Source organism: Erinaceus europaeus, chromosome 15 (genome assembly GCF_950295315.1).
Source record: "Erinaceus europaeus chromosome 15, mEriEur2.1, whole genome shotgun sequence".
Taxonomy (NCBI): domain Eukaryota; kingdom Metazoa; phylum Chordata; class Mammalia; order Eulipotyphla; family Erinaceidae; genus Erinaceus; species Erinaceus europaeus.
Window position 1 is genome coordinate 22,798,479 of NC_080176.1, and position 12,928 is coordinate 22,811,406.

General features: G+C 50.1%; 1 protein-coding gene across 6 annotated transcripts in view; it reads right to left on the reverse strand.

Moving 5' to 3' along the window:
- Positions 1-12,928, reverse strand: part of TNRC18 (trinucleotide repeat containing 18) — a 78,602-nt gene that overhangs the window by 6,405 nt on the left and 59,269 nt on the right. For 5 of the 6 annotated variants that reach the window (XM_060173235.1, XM_060173232.1, XM_060173237.1 and 2 more), the window contains 6 exons: positions 4,137-4,265; positions 3,892-4,033; positions 3,624-3,741; positions 3,464-3,539; positions 3,278-3,386; positions 1-26 (listed from right to left, as the gene is read on the reverse strand). The exon at positions 1-26 is cut by the window's left edge and continues 91 nt beyond it. In XM_060173235.1, the coding sequence (XP_060029218.1) occupies positions 1-26; positions 3,278-3,386; positions 3,464-3,539; positions 3,624-3,741; positions 3,892-4,033; positions 4,137-4,265 (600 nt within the window). The remainder of the gene's footprint in view (positions 27-3,277; positions 3,387-3,463; positions 3,540-3,623; positions 3,742-3,891; positions 4,034-4,136; positions 4,266-12,928) is intronic. The other variant, XM_060173234.1, reaches the window with a different exon arrangement.

Genomic DNA, 12,928 nt, shown 5'->3' on the forward strand with positions numbered 1-12,928 from the left:
ACCATCATCTTCCAGGTCCAGCAGCCCTGGGGGGTGGGGCAAGGGTGCAGGATGACGCCCCGCTCCCTGGACACATCCCTGGGGAGGCCCCCGCCCCCTACCCCCAGGGAACTCTTTTATCCTCGCTTTCCAGTGTCAGAGAGACAAGAGAAACAGAGACCCTACCACACCGCTTCCACCACTCATGAAGCTGCCCCTGTGCTTGGTACTCCCTCCTGGTGCCCAGGGTTCAAGTGGGGTTCTCATACAGGGTAGTGTGTGCACTCAGGGGCCTGCCACTATCTTGGCAATAAGTAAGAGGGGCCCTGGCGGGAGCCCGTGAAGGCTCCTCTTGACAAAGTGCCAGGATGCGTCTCTGCTGAGAGACTGAGACACGGGAGAGACATCAGGTCCTGAGAGCCATGACAATGGGGAGGCGCCCAGGTGTGGGGGAAGAGGAGGTGCCAAGACCTGGCTCAGTGCCCACCTGCAGGGTCTCTCTGTCTCTCTCCCTATCTACCACTTCCCTCCCTCTCCATTTCTCGCTGTGCTATTAGATAAAATGGAAAGAAAGATGGAGAGAAAGAGGGCCAGGCAGTGGCACACCTGGTTAAGTGCTCACATTACAGTGCAAATGGAACCGGGTTCAAGTCCCTAGTCCCCACCTACAAGGGAAAAGCCTCACGAGTGGTGAAATAGTGCTGCAGGTGTCTCTCTATTTTCCCCTCCCCTTTCAATTTCTGTCCCTATCTTGTAATGAATAAAATAAAATATTATTTTAAAAAGAAGGAAGGGTGGTCCGGGAGGTGGTACAGTAAGCAAAGCATCGGACTCTCAAGCATGAGGTCCTCAGTTCAATCCCCGGCAGCACATGTACCAGAGTGATGTCTGGCTCTTTCTCTCTCCTTCTATGTTTCTCATAAATAAATAAATAAATAAATAAATAAAAACTTTAAAAAAAAAAAAAGAAGGAAGGAAGGATGGGAGGGAGGAACAGGAAAAATGTAAATTCATCATGTGATCAATCCCCAGCACCACCATCAGCCAGAGTTGAGCAGGGCTCTGGTGTGTGTGTCTCTCTGTAACGTAGTATTTTTTAAATGTTTTTTTTAAAAAAGTAGGGAGTTGGGAGTCGGGCGGTAGCACAGCGGGTTAAGCGCAGGTGGCGCTAAGCACAAGGACCAGCAGAAGGATCCCGGTTCGAGCCCCCGGCTCCCCACCTGCAGGGGAGTCACTTCACAGGCGGTGAAGCAGGTCTGCAGGTGTCTGTCTTTCTCTCCCCCTCTCTGTCTTCCCCTCTTCTCTCGATTTCTCTCTGTCCTATCCAACAACAATGACATCAATAATAACTACAACAATAAAACAACAAGGGCAACAAAAAGAATAAATAAAAAAAAAAGTAGGGAGTTGGTGACACACTTGATTTAGTGCTCATATTATAGTGCACAAGGACCCAGGTTCAAGCACCTGGTCCCCACCTGCAGGAGGGAAGCTTCACAAGTGGTGAAACAGGGATGCAGATGTCTCTCTGTCTCTCTCCCTCTCCTTTCAATTTCTCTCTGTCTCTATCTAATAATAAAATAAATAAAAAATATTTTTAAAAAACAACCCAGCCTGGAGTCCGGCAGTAGCGCAGTGGGTTAAGCGCATGTGGCGCAAAGCACAAGGACCGGTGTAAGGATCCTGGTTCGAGCCCCCGGCTCCCCACCTGCAGGGGAGTCACTTCACAGGTGGTGAAGCGGGTCTGCAGGTGTCTGTCTTTCTCTCCCCCTCTCTGTCTTCCCCTCCTCTCTCCATTTCTCTCTGTCCTATCCAACAACAATGACATCAGTAACAACAACAATAACTACAACGACAATAAAAAGACAACAAATGCAACAAAAGGGAAAATAAATAAATAAAATTACAAAAAAATTAAAAAAAAAAAAAACAGCCATAGGGAGCGGTGGATTTGTCCTGCAAATACCAAAGTCCAGCAATAACCCCAGTGGCAATTAAATATAAAAGATTAACTAATTTTTTATTTTAAAAAATACTTTGGGGAGTCGGGCGGTAGCACAGTGGGTTAAGGGCACATGGTATGAAGCACAAGGACCGGTGTAAGGATCCCAGTTCGAGCCCCCGGCTCCCCACCTGCAGGGGAATCACTTCACAGGTGGTGAAGCAGGTCTGCAGGTGTCTGTCTTTCTCTCCCCCTCTGTCTTCCCCGTTTCTGTCTTCTCCATTTCTCTCTGTCCTATGTAACAACAACGACATCAACAATAACTACAATAAAACAACAAGGGCAACAAAAGGGGATAAATAAATAAATAAATATTAAAATTTTTTAAATGTATTCATGAGAAATGATAGCAGAGAGAGAGAGAGAACCAGACATCACTCTGGTACATGTGCTGCCGGGGATGGAACTTGGGACCTCACGCTTGAGAGTCCAGTGCCCTATCCAGTGTGCAACCTCCCGGACCACTTAATTAATTTTTTAAGACTTTTTTTGTTTTGCCTCCAGGGTTATCACTGGGGCTAATTGTGCCTGAATAATGAATCCACTGCTCCTGGAAGCCATGATTTTCCATTTTGATTGCCCTTGCTGTTGTTGCCATTGTTGTTGGATAGGACAGAGAGAAATGGAGAGAGACGGGGAAGACAGAGAGGGGGAGAGAAAGATAGACACCTGCAGACCTGCTTCACTACCTGTGAAGCGACTCCCCTGCAGGTGGGGAGCCAGGGGCTTGAACCGGGATCCTTACACTGGTCCTTGCGTTTCTCACCATGTGCACTTTAACCCACTGCATTACTACCCAGCCCCTTATTAATTTTTAATTATTATCCAATAGAGACATAAATTGAGGGAGAAAAAGGAGAGAGATAGACACTTGCAGACCTGCTTCACTGCTTGTGAAGCTTCCTCCCTGCAGGTAGGAGTGGGGGCTCAAACCTGGATCCTCATGGTTGGTTAACAGGCGCCCCTAATTATGACCTGATGACAGAGGAGCCAGAGCATCTGTCCCCAGGAGCTGGTGCCAGGGTCTGAACTCGGGCCCTCATGCCTGAGAGTCCAGACTATGACCTGTCCTCTTTCTGGCCGGCTGCCCTCCTCCCCCTCCTGTCCTGCCAACAACACCCCACTTTCCTGAGGATGCTACTGAACCCTTTGGTCCAAACCTGACATTACCTTTGGCTTGCAGAATGAAGGGTGTGGGGCTTCTGGGGGCCAGGGAGCCCAGGATGGGCGGATTCTGGGGGTGGCGGGGGGACAGTCCCGTGGGCTCAGACCCTGGGTCCCAAGGGTGGGGCTCACCTCGGACCACTGTTCCGGGGTATAGGCAGCGGTACTGCTGGCTCCAGTAAGCTGCGATGCGTGTACCTTCGGGCAGGAAGCGTGTGGAGGCTGGCCTCACATCGATGATCTGGAAGGTGGGGACTGAGTGCCATGGATCCCGAGAACCCCGGGGGGAGGCCCCCACCTGCCCAGGGCCCCTCTCACCGCCTCCTGCAGCAGCTGCTCGAGGCAGTAGATGTGTGGCCGGTTGCCTCGTTCACCCTCCACCACCACGCGGTATCTGCGGGGTGGGGGTCAGGGGAGGTTGATGCTGGGGTCCTGCAGGCCCTGCCCCGCCCACCCTGCACTGGGGTGGCTGGCTCACATGTCGGGGGAGTGCAGGGTCTGCACATGGCCGGCATACAGCAGCTTGTCGTCCAGCGGGATGAGCACACGCAGCCCGTCCTTCAGCTCCTCCTTGTCGATGATGCACGAACGGGGAGCTGTGGGGGGCACAGGTGGGCGGGGGCCGGGGACCCCCACCTCCGTCCTCCATTCCCCGAGCGGCCCCCAGCCTCTGAGTGGCAGTCACGGCCGACCCCGGGGCCTTTGCACAAGTTGGGCGCCCCACACGCAGCCCTCGGGGAACCTACCGGGGGTCGGCGGCCGCTCCACGGCACCCCCGCCGGGCTGCTGCTCATCTTCTGAGAAGCTGGAGTCCTGGTTGGGCTCGAAGTCCTCCTCGGCTGCCATGCTCTCCATCAGCCTGCTCACGGCGCCACCCTTTCCGCGGGGCTAGGGGTATGGGCACAGCTTGGGGTCTGCCCGGGAGTCCCCCCAACGCACACGCATATACACCTGCCATAGCCAGGAGACCGCCCCACCCCCAGGCCCTCACCTCCTTTTTCACCTCCTTGCCCTTGGTCTTGGCCTTGCTCCGCTTGGCACCAGCCGGAGAACTGGTGAGGGGGGCCCGGGCCTCCAGGGGTAGTGAGGTCCCGGTACCTGCCTCTTTCCCTTTCTTCTTCTGGGGGAGGAAGCAGAGTGAGGGGCCATTAGGGGGTGCCCTGTGCACCCCCCAGCCAGAACCCCCCTCCCTTGAGGCCTCGCCATGGCGTGTGCCCATGCATGTGGCCAGATGGTGGGACCTTCCGGGACCTTCTACAGGCACTGCAACCCCTGTGGACACCTGGCTGAGGCAGGCAGGGAGCACACACAGGCTCCTGTCCCAAACACGGGTGGGAATGTCCCCAAACTACCGCTCTGGGATGTCCCCACCCCACACCCCATGTCCGCAAGGCAGAAGTCAACTGGACTTTTTAAAAAGTTGATTATTTTTAATTTAATTTAATTTTATTTTATTTTTGCCTCCAGGGTTATTGCTGGGGCTCAGTGCCTGAACCATGAATCCACTGCTCCTGGAGGCTATTTTTTCCCCTTTTGTTGCCCTGTTTTTTGTTTTTTTGTTGTTGTTGTTGTGATTATCATTGTTATTGGATAGGACAGAGAGAAATAGAGAGAGGAGGGGAAGACAGAGAAGAGGAGAGAGAGATAAACACCTACAGACCTGCTTCACCGCTTGTGAAGCGACTCCTCTATAGGTAGGGAGCTGGGGGCTCGAACAGGGATCCTACGCCAGTCCTTGCACTTCATGCCACGTGTGCTTAACCCAGTGCGCTACCGCCCAATTCCTAAATGATCTTATTTTTAGAAAATTGTATTGGGGCTGGGTGGTGGTGCACTTGGTTAAGCACACATGTTACTATGCCCAAGGACCCAGGTTCAAGCCCCTGGCTCCCACATGCAGGGGGAAAGCTTCACGAGTGGTGAAGCAGGGCTGCAGGTGTGTCTCTGTCTCTGTCCATTTCTATTTTTCCCTTTCGCTCTAAATTTCTGGCTCTCTATCCAGTTACTAATAAAGATAATAACATTTTAAAAAAATATATTTATTATTGGAGAGAGAAATTGAGAGGGGAGGAACGATCGAGGAGAGACATAGACACCTGCAGCCCTGTTTCACTGCTTGTGAAGCTCTCCTCCTCCAGGTAAGGACCAGGGGCTTGAACTCAGGTCCTTGTGCATTATAACATGTGCACTTAACTAGGTGTGCCACTTTTTTCTTTTTAATTATCATTTTAATTATTTTTTATTTGATAGGACAGAAAGAAATTGAGATAGAAATATGAGGAGAAATATGTATATTAGGGAAAGAGAGATCAGGGGAGACTGGCAGCCCTGTTCCACCACTCATGAACCTGGGTCCTTGTGTGTGGTGACATGTGTGGTGGCCTAGCTGACCACTGTTGGCCCCTGATAATGATGATGGTGATTGCCACCAGGGTTGTCAATCCACCAGTTACTTTTTCTTTCTTTCTTTCTTTCTTTCTCTTTCTTTCTTTCTTTCTTTCTTTCTTTCTTTCTTTTGACTACTTTTAAAAAATATATATTTATTCTCTTTTGTTGCCCTTGCTTTATTGTTGTACTTATTCTTGTCTTTCTTCATTGTTGGATAGGACAGAGAGAAATGGAGAGAGGAGGGGAAGACAGAGAGGGGGAGAGAAAGATAGACACCTGCAGACCTGCTTCACCGCTTGTGAAGCGACTCCCCTGCAGGTGGGGAGCCGGGGACTCGAACCGGGATCATTACGCTGTTTCTTGAGCTTTGCGCCACGTGCGCTTAACCTGCTGCGCTACCACCAGACTCCCTTCTTCTTTTTTTTTTTTTAAGATTTTATTTATTCATGAAGATGATAGGCAGAATGAGAAAGAGCCAGATATCACTCTGGTACAAATGCTGCTGGGGACTGAACTCAGAGTCCAATACTTTTTTTCCCTTTTTCTCCTCCAGGCTTATCTATGGGACTTGGTGCCGGCACTACGAGTCCAGCACTCCCGGTGGCGATGTTTTCCATTTTATTGGACAGGACAGAGAGAGGACAGGGAGACAGAGAGTGAGAGAGACACCTGCAGCCCTGCTTCACCATTTGTGAAGCTTCCTCCCTGCAGGTGGGGAGTGGGGGTTTGAACCCGGGTCCTTGAGCATGGTATAACATGTGCTTAACTTAGTGTGCCACCGCTTGGTCCCAGTTATTATTATTTATGCCACGGGGGTTTCTGCTGAGACAAATCCATCATTCCCGATGGTTTCTTTCCCTCCCTTCCTTTCTGAGACCTGCAGTACTGCTCTGTCCTTGTGAAGCTCTGCCCAGCGGGTGGCCACTGAAATGCGCTCCCCAGCGGCCTGCACTGCCCTCCAGAGGGCAGAAGTGTGAGGGCTGCCCACTCTCAAGGCAGAGCCTCCTCCCAGAAGAGTGCACACACACACACACACACACACACACACACACCCGTATCTGGCTGATCTGAGGACAAGCTGCCAACCCGGGAGGGCCAGGGACACAGAGTGTAAGGCCTGGCGTCCGTGCCAGGCAGTGCCCTGGTTCTTCTACTCCCTTCGTGAACAGACAAAGATCAAAGAACTGAGCACCAAGCCTCCATCAGAGCCCTGAATGATAGGATGCAGAGAGCCTTAGAGTGCAAAAGACGGAGCTGTTGGAGGGAGGGGTACAGGGGGACCCCTAACCTTGCCCAGCCCCCCTCTCCCACCCCCGCCTGAACCTGTAATGTCAAATCAGGCCTTCATGGTTCCTCTTTCTTTTACTTCCTTTTTTTCCTTCTTTTTTTCCCCAGAGCCCTGTTTAGCTCTAGCTGATGGTGGTTCTGGAGATTGAACCTGGTACCTCAGAGACTCAAGCAAGAAATTCTTTTTGCAGAATCACTGTGCTGTCTTTCCCAGTCCACCAGACTCCTGGCTTCTGTGTTTGTATTATTATTATTATTATTTAAGTATTTATTTATTCCCTTTGTTGCCCTTGTTGTTGTAGTTATTGTTATTGTTGATGATGTCTTTGTTGTTGGATAGGACAGAGAGAAACGGAGAGAGGAGGGGAAGATGGAGAGGGGGAGAGAAAGATAGACACCTGCAGACCTGCTTCACCGCTTATGAAGCGGCTTCCCTGCAGGTGGGGAGCCGGGGGCTCGAACCAGGATCCTTGTGCTTTGCGCCACCTGCACTTAACCCGCTGCGCTACCGCCCGACTCCCTGTATTATTTTTTAAAGATTTTTTAAAACATATTTTATGGGAACAGGCGGTGTCATACCTGGTTAAGCACTCACATTACAGTGCTCAAAGTGTTCAAGTCCCTGCAGGGGGAAAGCTGCACAAGTGGTGAAGCAGGGATACAGGTAGCTCTCTCCCTTGCTACCTCCTGCTCCCCTCTCAATTTCTCTCTGTCTCTATCCAATAATAAATAAATATTATCTTATTTTAATGAGAGGGAGGGAGGGGGTGGGATGGGAGGAAAAAGATAGAAAGAAAGAGAAAGACCAGAGCCCTGCTCAGCTTTGGCTGATGGTGGTGCTGGGGATTGAACCTGGGAGCCTGGGGCAGAAGAGACTTTTTGCAGAACCAATATGCTATCTCCCTGGTTTAATATTATTGATTATTATTATTATTATTATATCATTATGACCCAGAGTCCTGCTCAGCTCTGGCTGATGGTGGTGCTGGGGACTGAACCTGGGACCTCAGAGCCTCAGGCAGGAGTCTTTCTGCAGAACCATGATGCTGTCTCACCATAGCACCACACACATAGCAGACTCCTGTTTTTATTTTAACAAGAGATAGAGGGGCAGACCATTCCAGCCCTGGGCAGCCTGGGTTTGAGCCCCCAAGCAACAGGGCACCTCAGTGCTGGTGTGCGCCCAGTATGGTCCCTTGCACAAGGATCCGGGTTTGAGCCCCCAGCCCCCACCTGCAGGGGGAAAGCTTCATGAGGAAAGAAGCAGGGCTGCACGCATCTGTCTCCCGCCCTCTCCCTCCCCCTTTCATCTTGATTTCTATCTATGTCCAAATAGATAAATTGAAAAGATTATTATTATTATTATTATTATTATTATTATTTTGCCTCCAGGGTTATTGCTGGGGCTCAGTGCCTGCACCATAAATCCACTCCTCCTGGAGGCCATTTTTCCCCCTTTGTTGCCCTTGTTGTGGTTATTATTGTTATTGTTGATGTTTGTTCGTTGTTGGATAGGACAGAGAGAAATGGAGAGAGGAGGGGAAGACAGAGAGGGGAAGAGAAAGACAGACACCTGCAGACCTGCTTCACTGCCTGTGAGGCGACTCCCCTGCTGGTGGGGAGCCGGGGGCTCGAACTGGGATCCTTAAACACTGGTCCTTGCGCTTTGTGTCATGTGCACTTAACCCACTGCGCTACCGCCTGACCCCCGAAAAGATTATTTTTTTAAGCAGCATGTCTGAGTACAAGCTGCGGGGCCACTGTAACCCTTCAGAGGGACCCCACTGCTGCTTGAGGCCCCCTCCATTAGGGGCACGGACAGAGGCCTGGGTCCAAGCTCCTCCCTGCCAAGAGCGGGTTGTGAAGTGCGCATGGGGGGAGGATATAACTACGTGGCCCCCAGCAGCCAAGCACTGCTGAGGCCCGGATGCTGCCATGTGGAGGTTCCTGCAGACAGAAGCTGGGGAGCCCCTAGGCTCGGGCTGGAGACAGCTAGCTTCTGCCTCAGGGGCTCCCTGTGCCCCCCCACTGTCTGCCCTCTCAGAGCACCAGGGACATGGGAGCCACACACAGGCACAAGGCTGCCAGCTGCCCTGAGTTGAGTTTTCCCATTTTCTTCTTTAAAAAAAAAAAAATATATATATATATATATATATATATATATATATTTGTTGTTGTTGTTGTTTTAATAGATGAAGAAAAGCAGAGAGATAGTGAAAGAAACCCCAGCGCAGAAACTTCCTTCAGTGTGCTGGAGGCTGGCCTCAACCTGGGTTGCACACTATTGACTGGGGGGGGGGGGGTGCGGGACTGGGGGAGAGCTATGGAGATCTAGTCTTGAGAAGTTACACTCCCCAGGAAAACAAATATTACAACAAAAACTTCCCAAGGAGTTTCATCAGAGAACATCTGGGATTTCTTTCTGGTAAAGAAAGGAACATCACTATCTGAATGTTGGTGATTGTGGACAACAGGAGGGGGGTTGGGCTGTGGAAGGAAAGACTCAGAAACGGGGCACTGTGTTGCCTACAGTGTCGTACTTAGCAGTTACTTTAAATCCATTTGACAGATTTTTTTTTTTCCCCTCCAGGGTTATTGCTGGGGCTCGGTGCCTGCATCACGAATCCACTGCTTTTGGAAGCTATTTTTTTTCCTTTTTGTTGCCCTTGTTTTATCGTTGTTAAAATATATATATTTTTTCACTTTTTTTTTTTTTTGCCTCCAGAGTTATCACTGGGGCTCAGTGCCTGCACTACAAATCCAGTGCTCCTGGAGGCTATTTTTTCCCTTTTTATTGCCTTGTTTATTGTTATTGTTATTGCTGTCATTGTTATTGGATAGGACTGAGAGAAATAGAGAGGAAGGGAAGACAAGAGGGGGAGAGAAAGACAGACACCTGCAGACCTGTTTCACCACTTGTGAAGCGACTCCCCGGCAGGTGGGGAGCCGGGAGCTTGAACCCAGATCTTTACACCGGTCCTTGCTCTTCGCACCATGTGCACTTAACCCACTGTGCTACTGCCTGGCTCCCTATTTATTTTTTATTTATCGTACAGGATAGAGAGAAGATGATAGAGGAAGGAGAGATAGAGGGGGAGAGGGAAAGAGAGACATTTGCAGCCCTGCTTCACCACTTGGTGAAGTGTGCCCCCTGCAGGTGTGGAGCCGGAGCTTGAACCCAGGTCCTCACACATGGTGATGTGTGTGCTCAGCTCAGTGGACCACTACCTGCCCCCTACTTTTAATTTTTTCAAAACCAAGGTAGTTTCCCTGCTCCCAGCTCTTTTCCTTATTATTATTATTTTGCCTCCAGGGTTATTGCTGGGCCTCGGTGCCTGCACTCCAAATCCACTGCTCTGGAGGCTATTTTTCCCATTATGTTGCCGTTTTTGTCGTGTGCTTCCTCAATGCACTACCGCCCAGCCTCCTATTTCATTTTATTTTATTTTTTATTTATTTTTGCCTACAGGGTTATGCTGGGGCTCGGTGCCTGCACCACGAACCCACTTCTCCTTGAGGCCATTTTTCCCATTTTGTTGCCCTTGTTGTGGTTATTGTTATTAATGTTGTTGTTGTTGGATAGGACAGAGAAAATCGAGAAAGGAGGGGAGACAGAGAGGGGGAGAGAAAGATAGACACCTGCAGACCTGCTTCACCACCTGTGAAGCGACTCCCCTGCAGGTGGGGAGCCAGGGGCTCAAACAGGGATCCTTATGCCGGTCCTTGAATTTAGTGCCAAGTGTGCTTAACCTGCTGCGCTACCGCCCGACCCCCTATTTTATTATTATTATTATTATTATTTTAAAAATATATTTATTTATTTATTTTTATTTATTCCTTTTGTTGCCCTTGTTGTTTTGTTGTTGTAGTTATTATTGATGTCATTGTTGTTGGATAGGACAGAGAGAAATGGAGAGAGGAGGGGAAGACAGAGAGGAGGAGAGAAAGACAGACACCTGCAGACCTGCTTCACCGCCTGTGAAGTGACTCCCCTGCAGGTGGGGAGCCGAGGGCTCGAACCGGGATCCTTCCGCTGGTCCTTGTGCTTAGCGCCACCTGCGCTTAACCCGCTGTGCTACCACCCGACTCCTTATTATTATTATTATTATTATTATTATTTGCTTCCAGGGTTATCTATGGGGCTCAGTGCCTGCACCATGAATCCACTATTCCAGGAGGCCTTTTTTTTTTTTTTCTTTCCCTTGTTGTTGCCATTGATGTTGTTGTTGGACAGGACAGAGAGAAATGGAGAGAGGAGGGGAAGACAGAGAGGAGGAGAGAAAGATAGACACTTGCAGACCTGCTTCACCGCCTGTGAAGCAACCCCCCTGCAGGTGGGGAGCTGGGGGCTCAAACTGGAATCCTTATGCCGGTCCTTGCACTTCTTGCCATGTGCACTTAACCCGCTGTGCCACCGCCGGGCCCCCTATTTTATTATTTTTAAAGATTTATTTAACTGATGATATATGAGAGTGTTTCACGTGAGGCAGAGGGGAGAGAGAAGCAGAGCATCCCAGTGCTGGGGACTGAACCCGCGGCCTCAGGAATGAGAACCTGGCACTCTGTCAGTTGGGACACTGCTCCACTTGCTCCTTAATGTTTTCTTTCTTTCTCGTCAATAGAGACAGAGAGAAATCAAGAGGAAGGAGAAGGGAGAGAGGAAGAGAGACAGAGAGACACCTGCAGCCCCGCTTCACCACTCATGAAGCTTTCCCCCTGCAGGTGGGGACTGGAGGCTCAGACCTGGGTCCTTGTGTGTTGTAATATATGTGCTCTACCAGGTGTGCCACCAGCCGACCTCCCTCTGACCCTTTTTCTTTTTTTCTTTGCCTCCAGAGTTACCACTCGGGCTTGGTGCCTGCACTAAGAATTCACTGCTCCTAGAGGCCATCTTTTCCCTTCTGTTGCCCTTTATTGTTTGTTTTTGTTGTTATTATTATTATTGTTATCCTCGCTGTCATTGTTGGATAGGACAGAGAGAAATGGAGAGAGGAGGGGAAGACAGAGGAGGAGAGAAAGATAGACACCTGTAGACCTGCTTCACCACCTGGGAAGCAACTCCCCTGCAGGTGGGGAGCCAGGGGCTCGAACCAGAATCTTTATGCCAGTCCTTACACTTTGTACCACCTGCACTTAACCCGCTGTGCTACCTCCTGGCCATGCCTCTGACCCTTTCTTTTCATCCAGGCATGTGTGTGTGTGTGGGGGGGGTGAAGCCACAGTCCTGGAGTTTCTCCCAGTGCTGCGGCACCTCCTGTGTGGAGCCAGGTTTGGAAGCTGGGCTGTGCGCATAGCGAGGCACGCCCCCCCACACCTGTGAGCTCCCAATGCAACCCAGGTTAGCGTTATCTACTTATTGGACAGGACAAGGAGAAATTGAGAGGAGAGAGAGATAGAGAGGGAGAGAGACAGAGAGATACCTGCGGCCCTGCTTCACCTCTTGTGAAGCTTTCCCCCTGTAGGTGGGGAGCTGGTGGCTCGAACCCGGGTCCCTGTGCATGACAACATATGTGTTCAGTCAGGTGCACCACCACCCAAGCCCTATTTTTAAATTTTATTTATTTATTTATACACTAGTTTTTTTTTTAATAATTGTTTATTTGTTCATTGACAGGAAGTTGAGAGGAGAGGAGGAGACAGGGAGAGAGACACAGAGATGCTTGCGGCCCTCCACGACTCATAAAGTTTCCTCTTACAGGCAGGAGTCAGGGCTTGAACCTGGATCCTTGTTCATGATGACATATGCACTCAACTGGGTGCCCCACCATCTGGCCCTACTTATTATTATTATTATTTATTAAATAGAGACAGAGAAATTGAGAGGAGAGGGGAAGATAGAGAGACACAGAGACACCTGCAGCCCTGCTTCACCTTTCGTGAAGCTTTCCCTCTGCAGCTGGGGGACCAGGGGCTTGAACCCAGATCCTTGTGCACTGTCATGTGTGCGCTTAACCAAGTGCACCACAGCCTGGCCCCCCAACACTAATTTTAAAAAATAATTTTTACTTTTTTATTTATAGGACAGAGAGAAATTGAGATGACAGAGAGGGAGAGAGGATGAGAAATCCCTGCATCCCTGCTTCACCACTAGTGAAGCTTCCCTCCTGC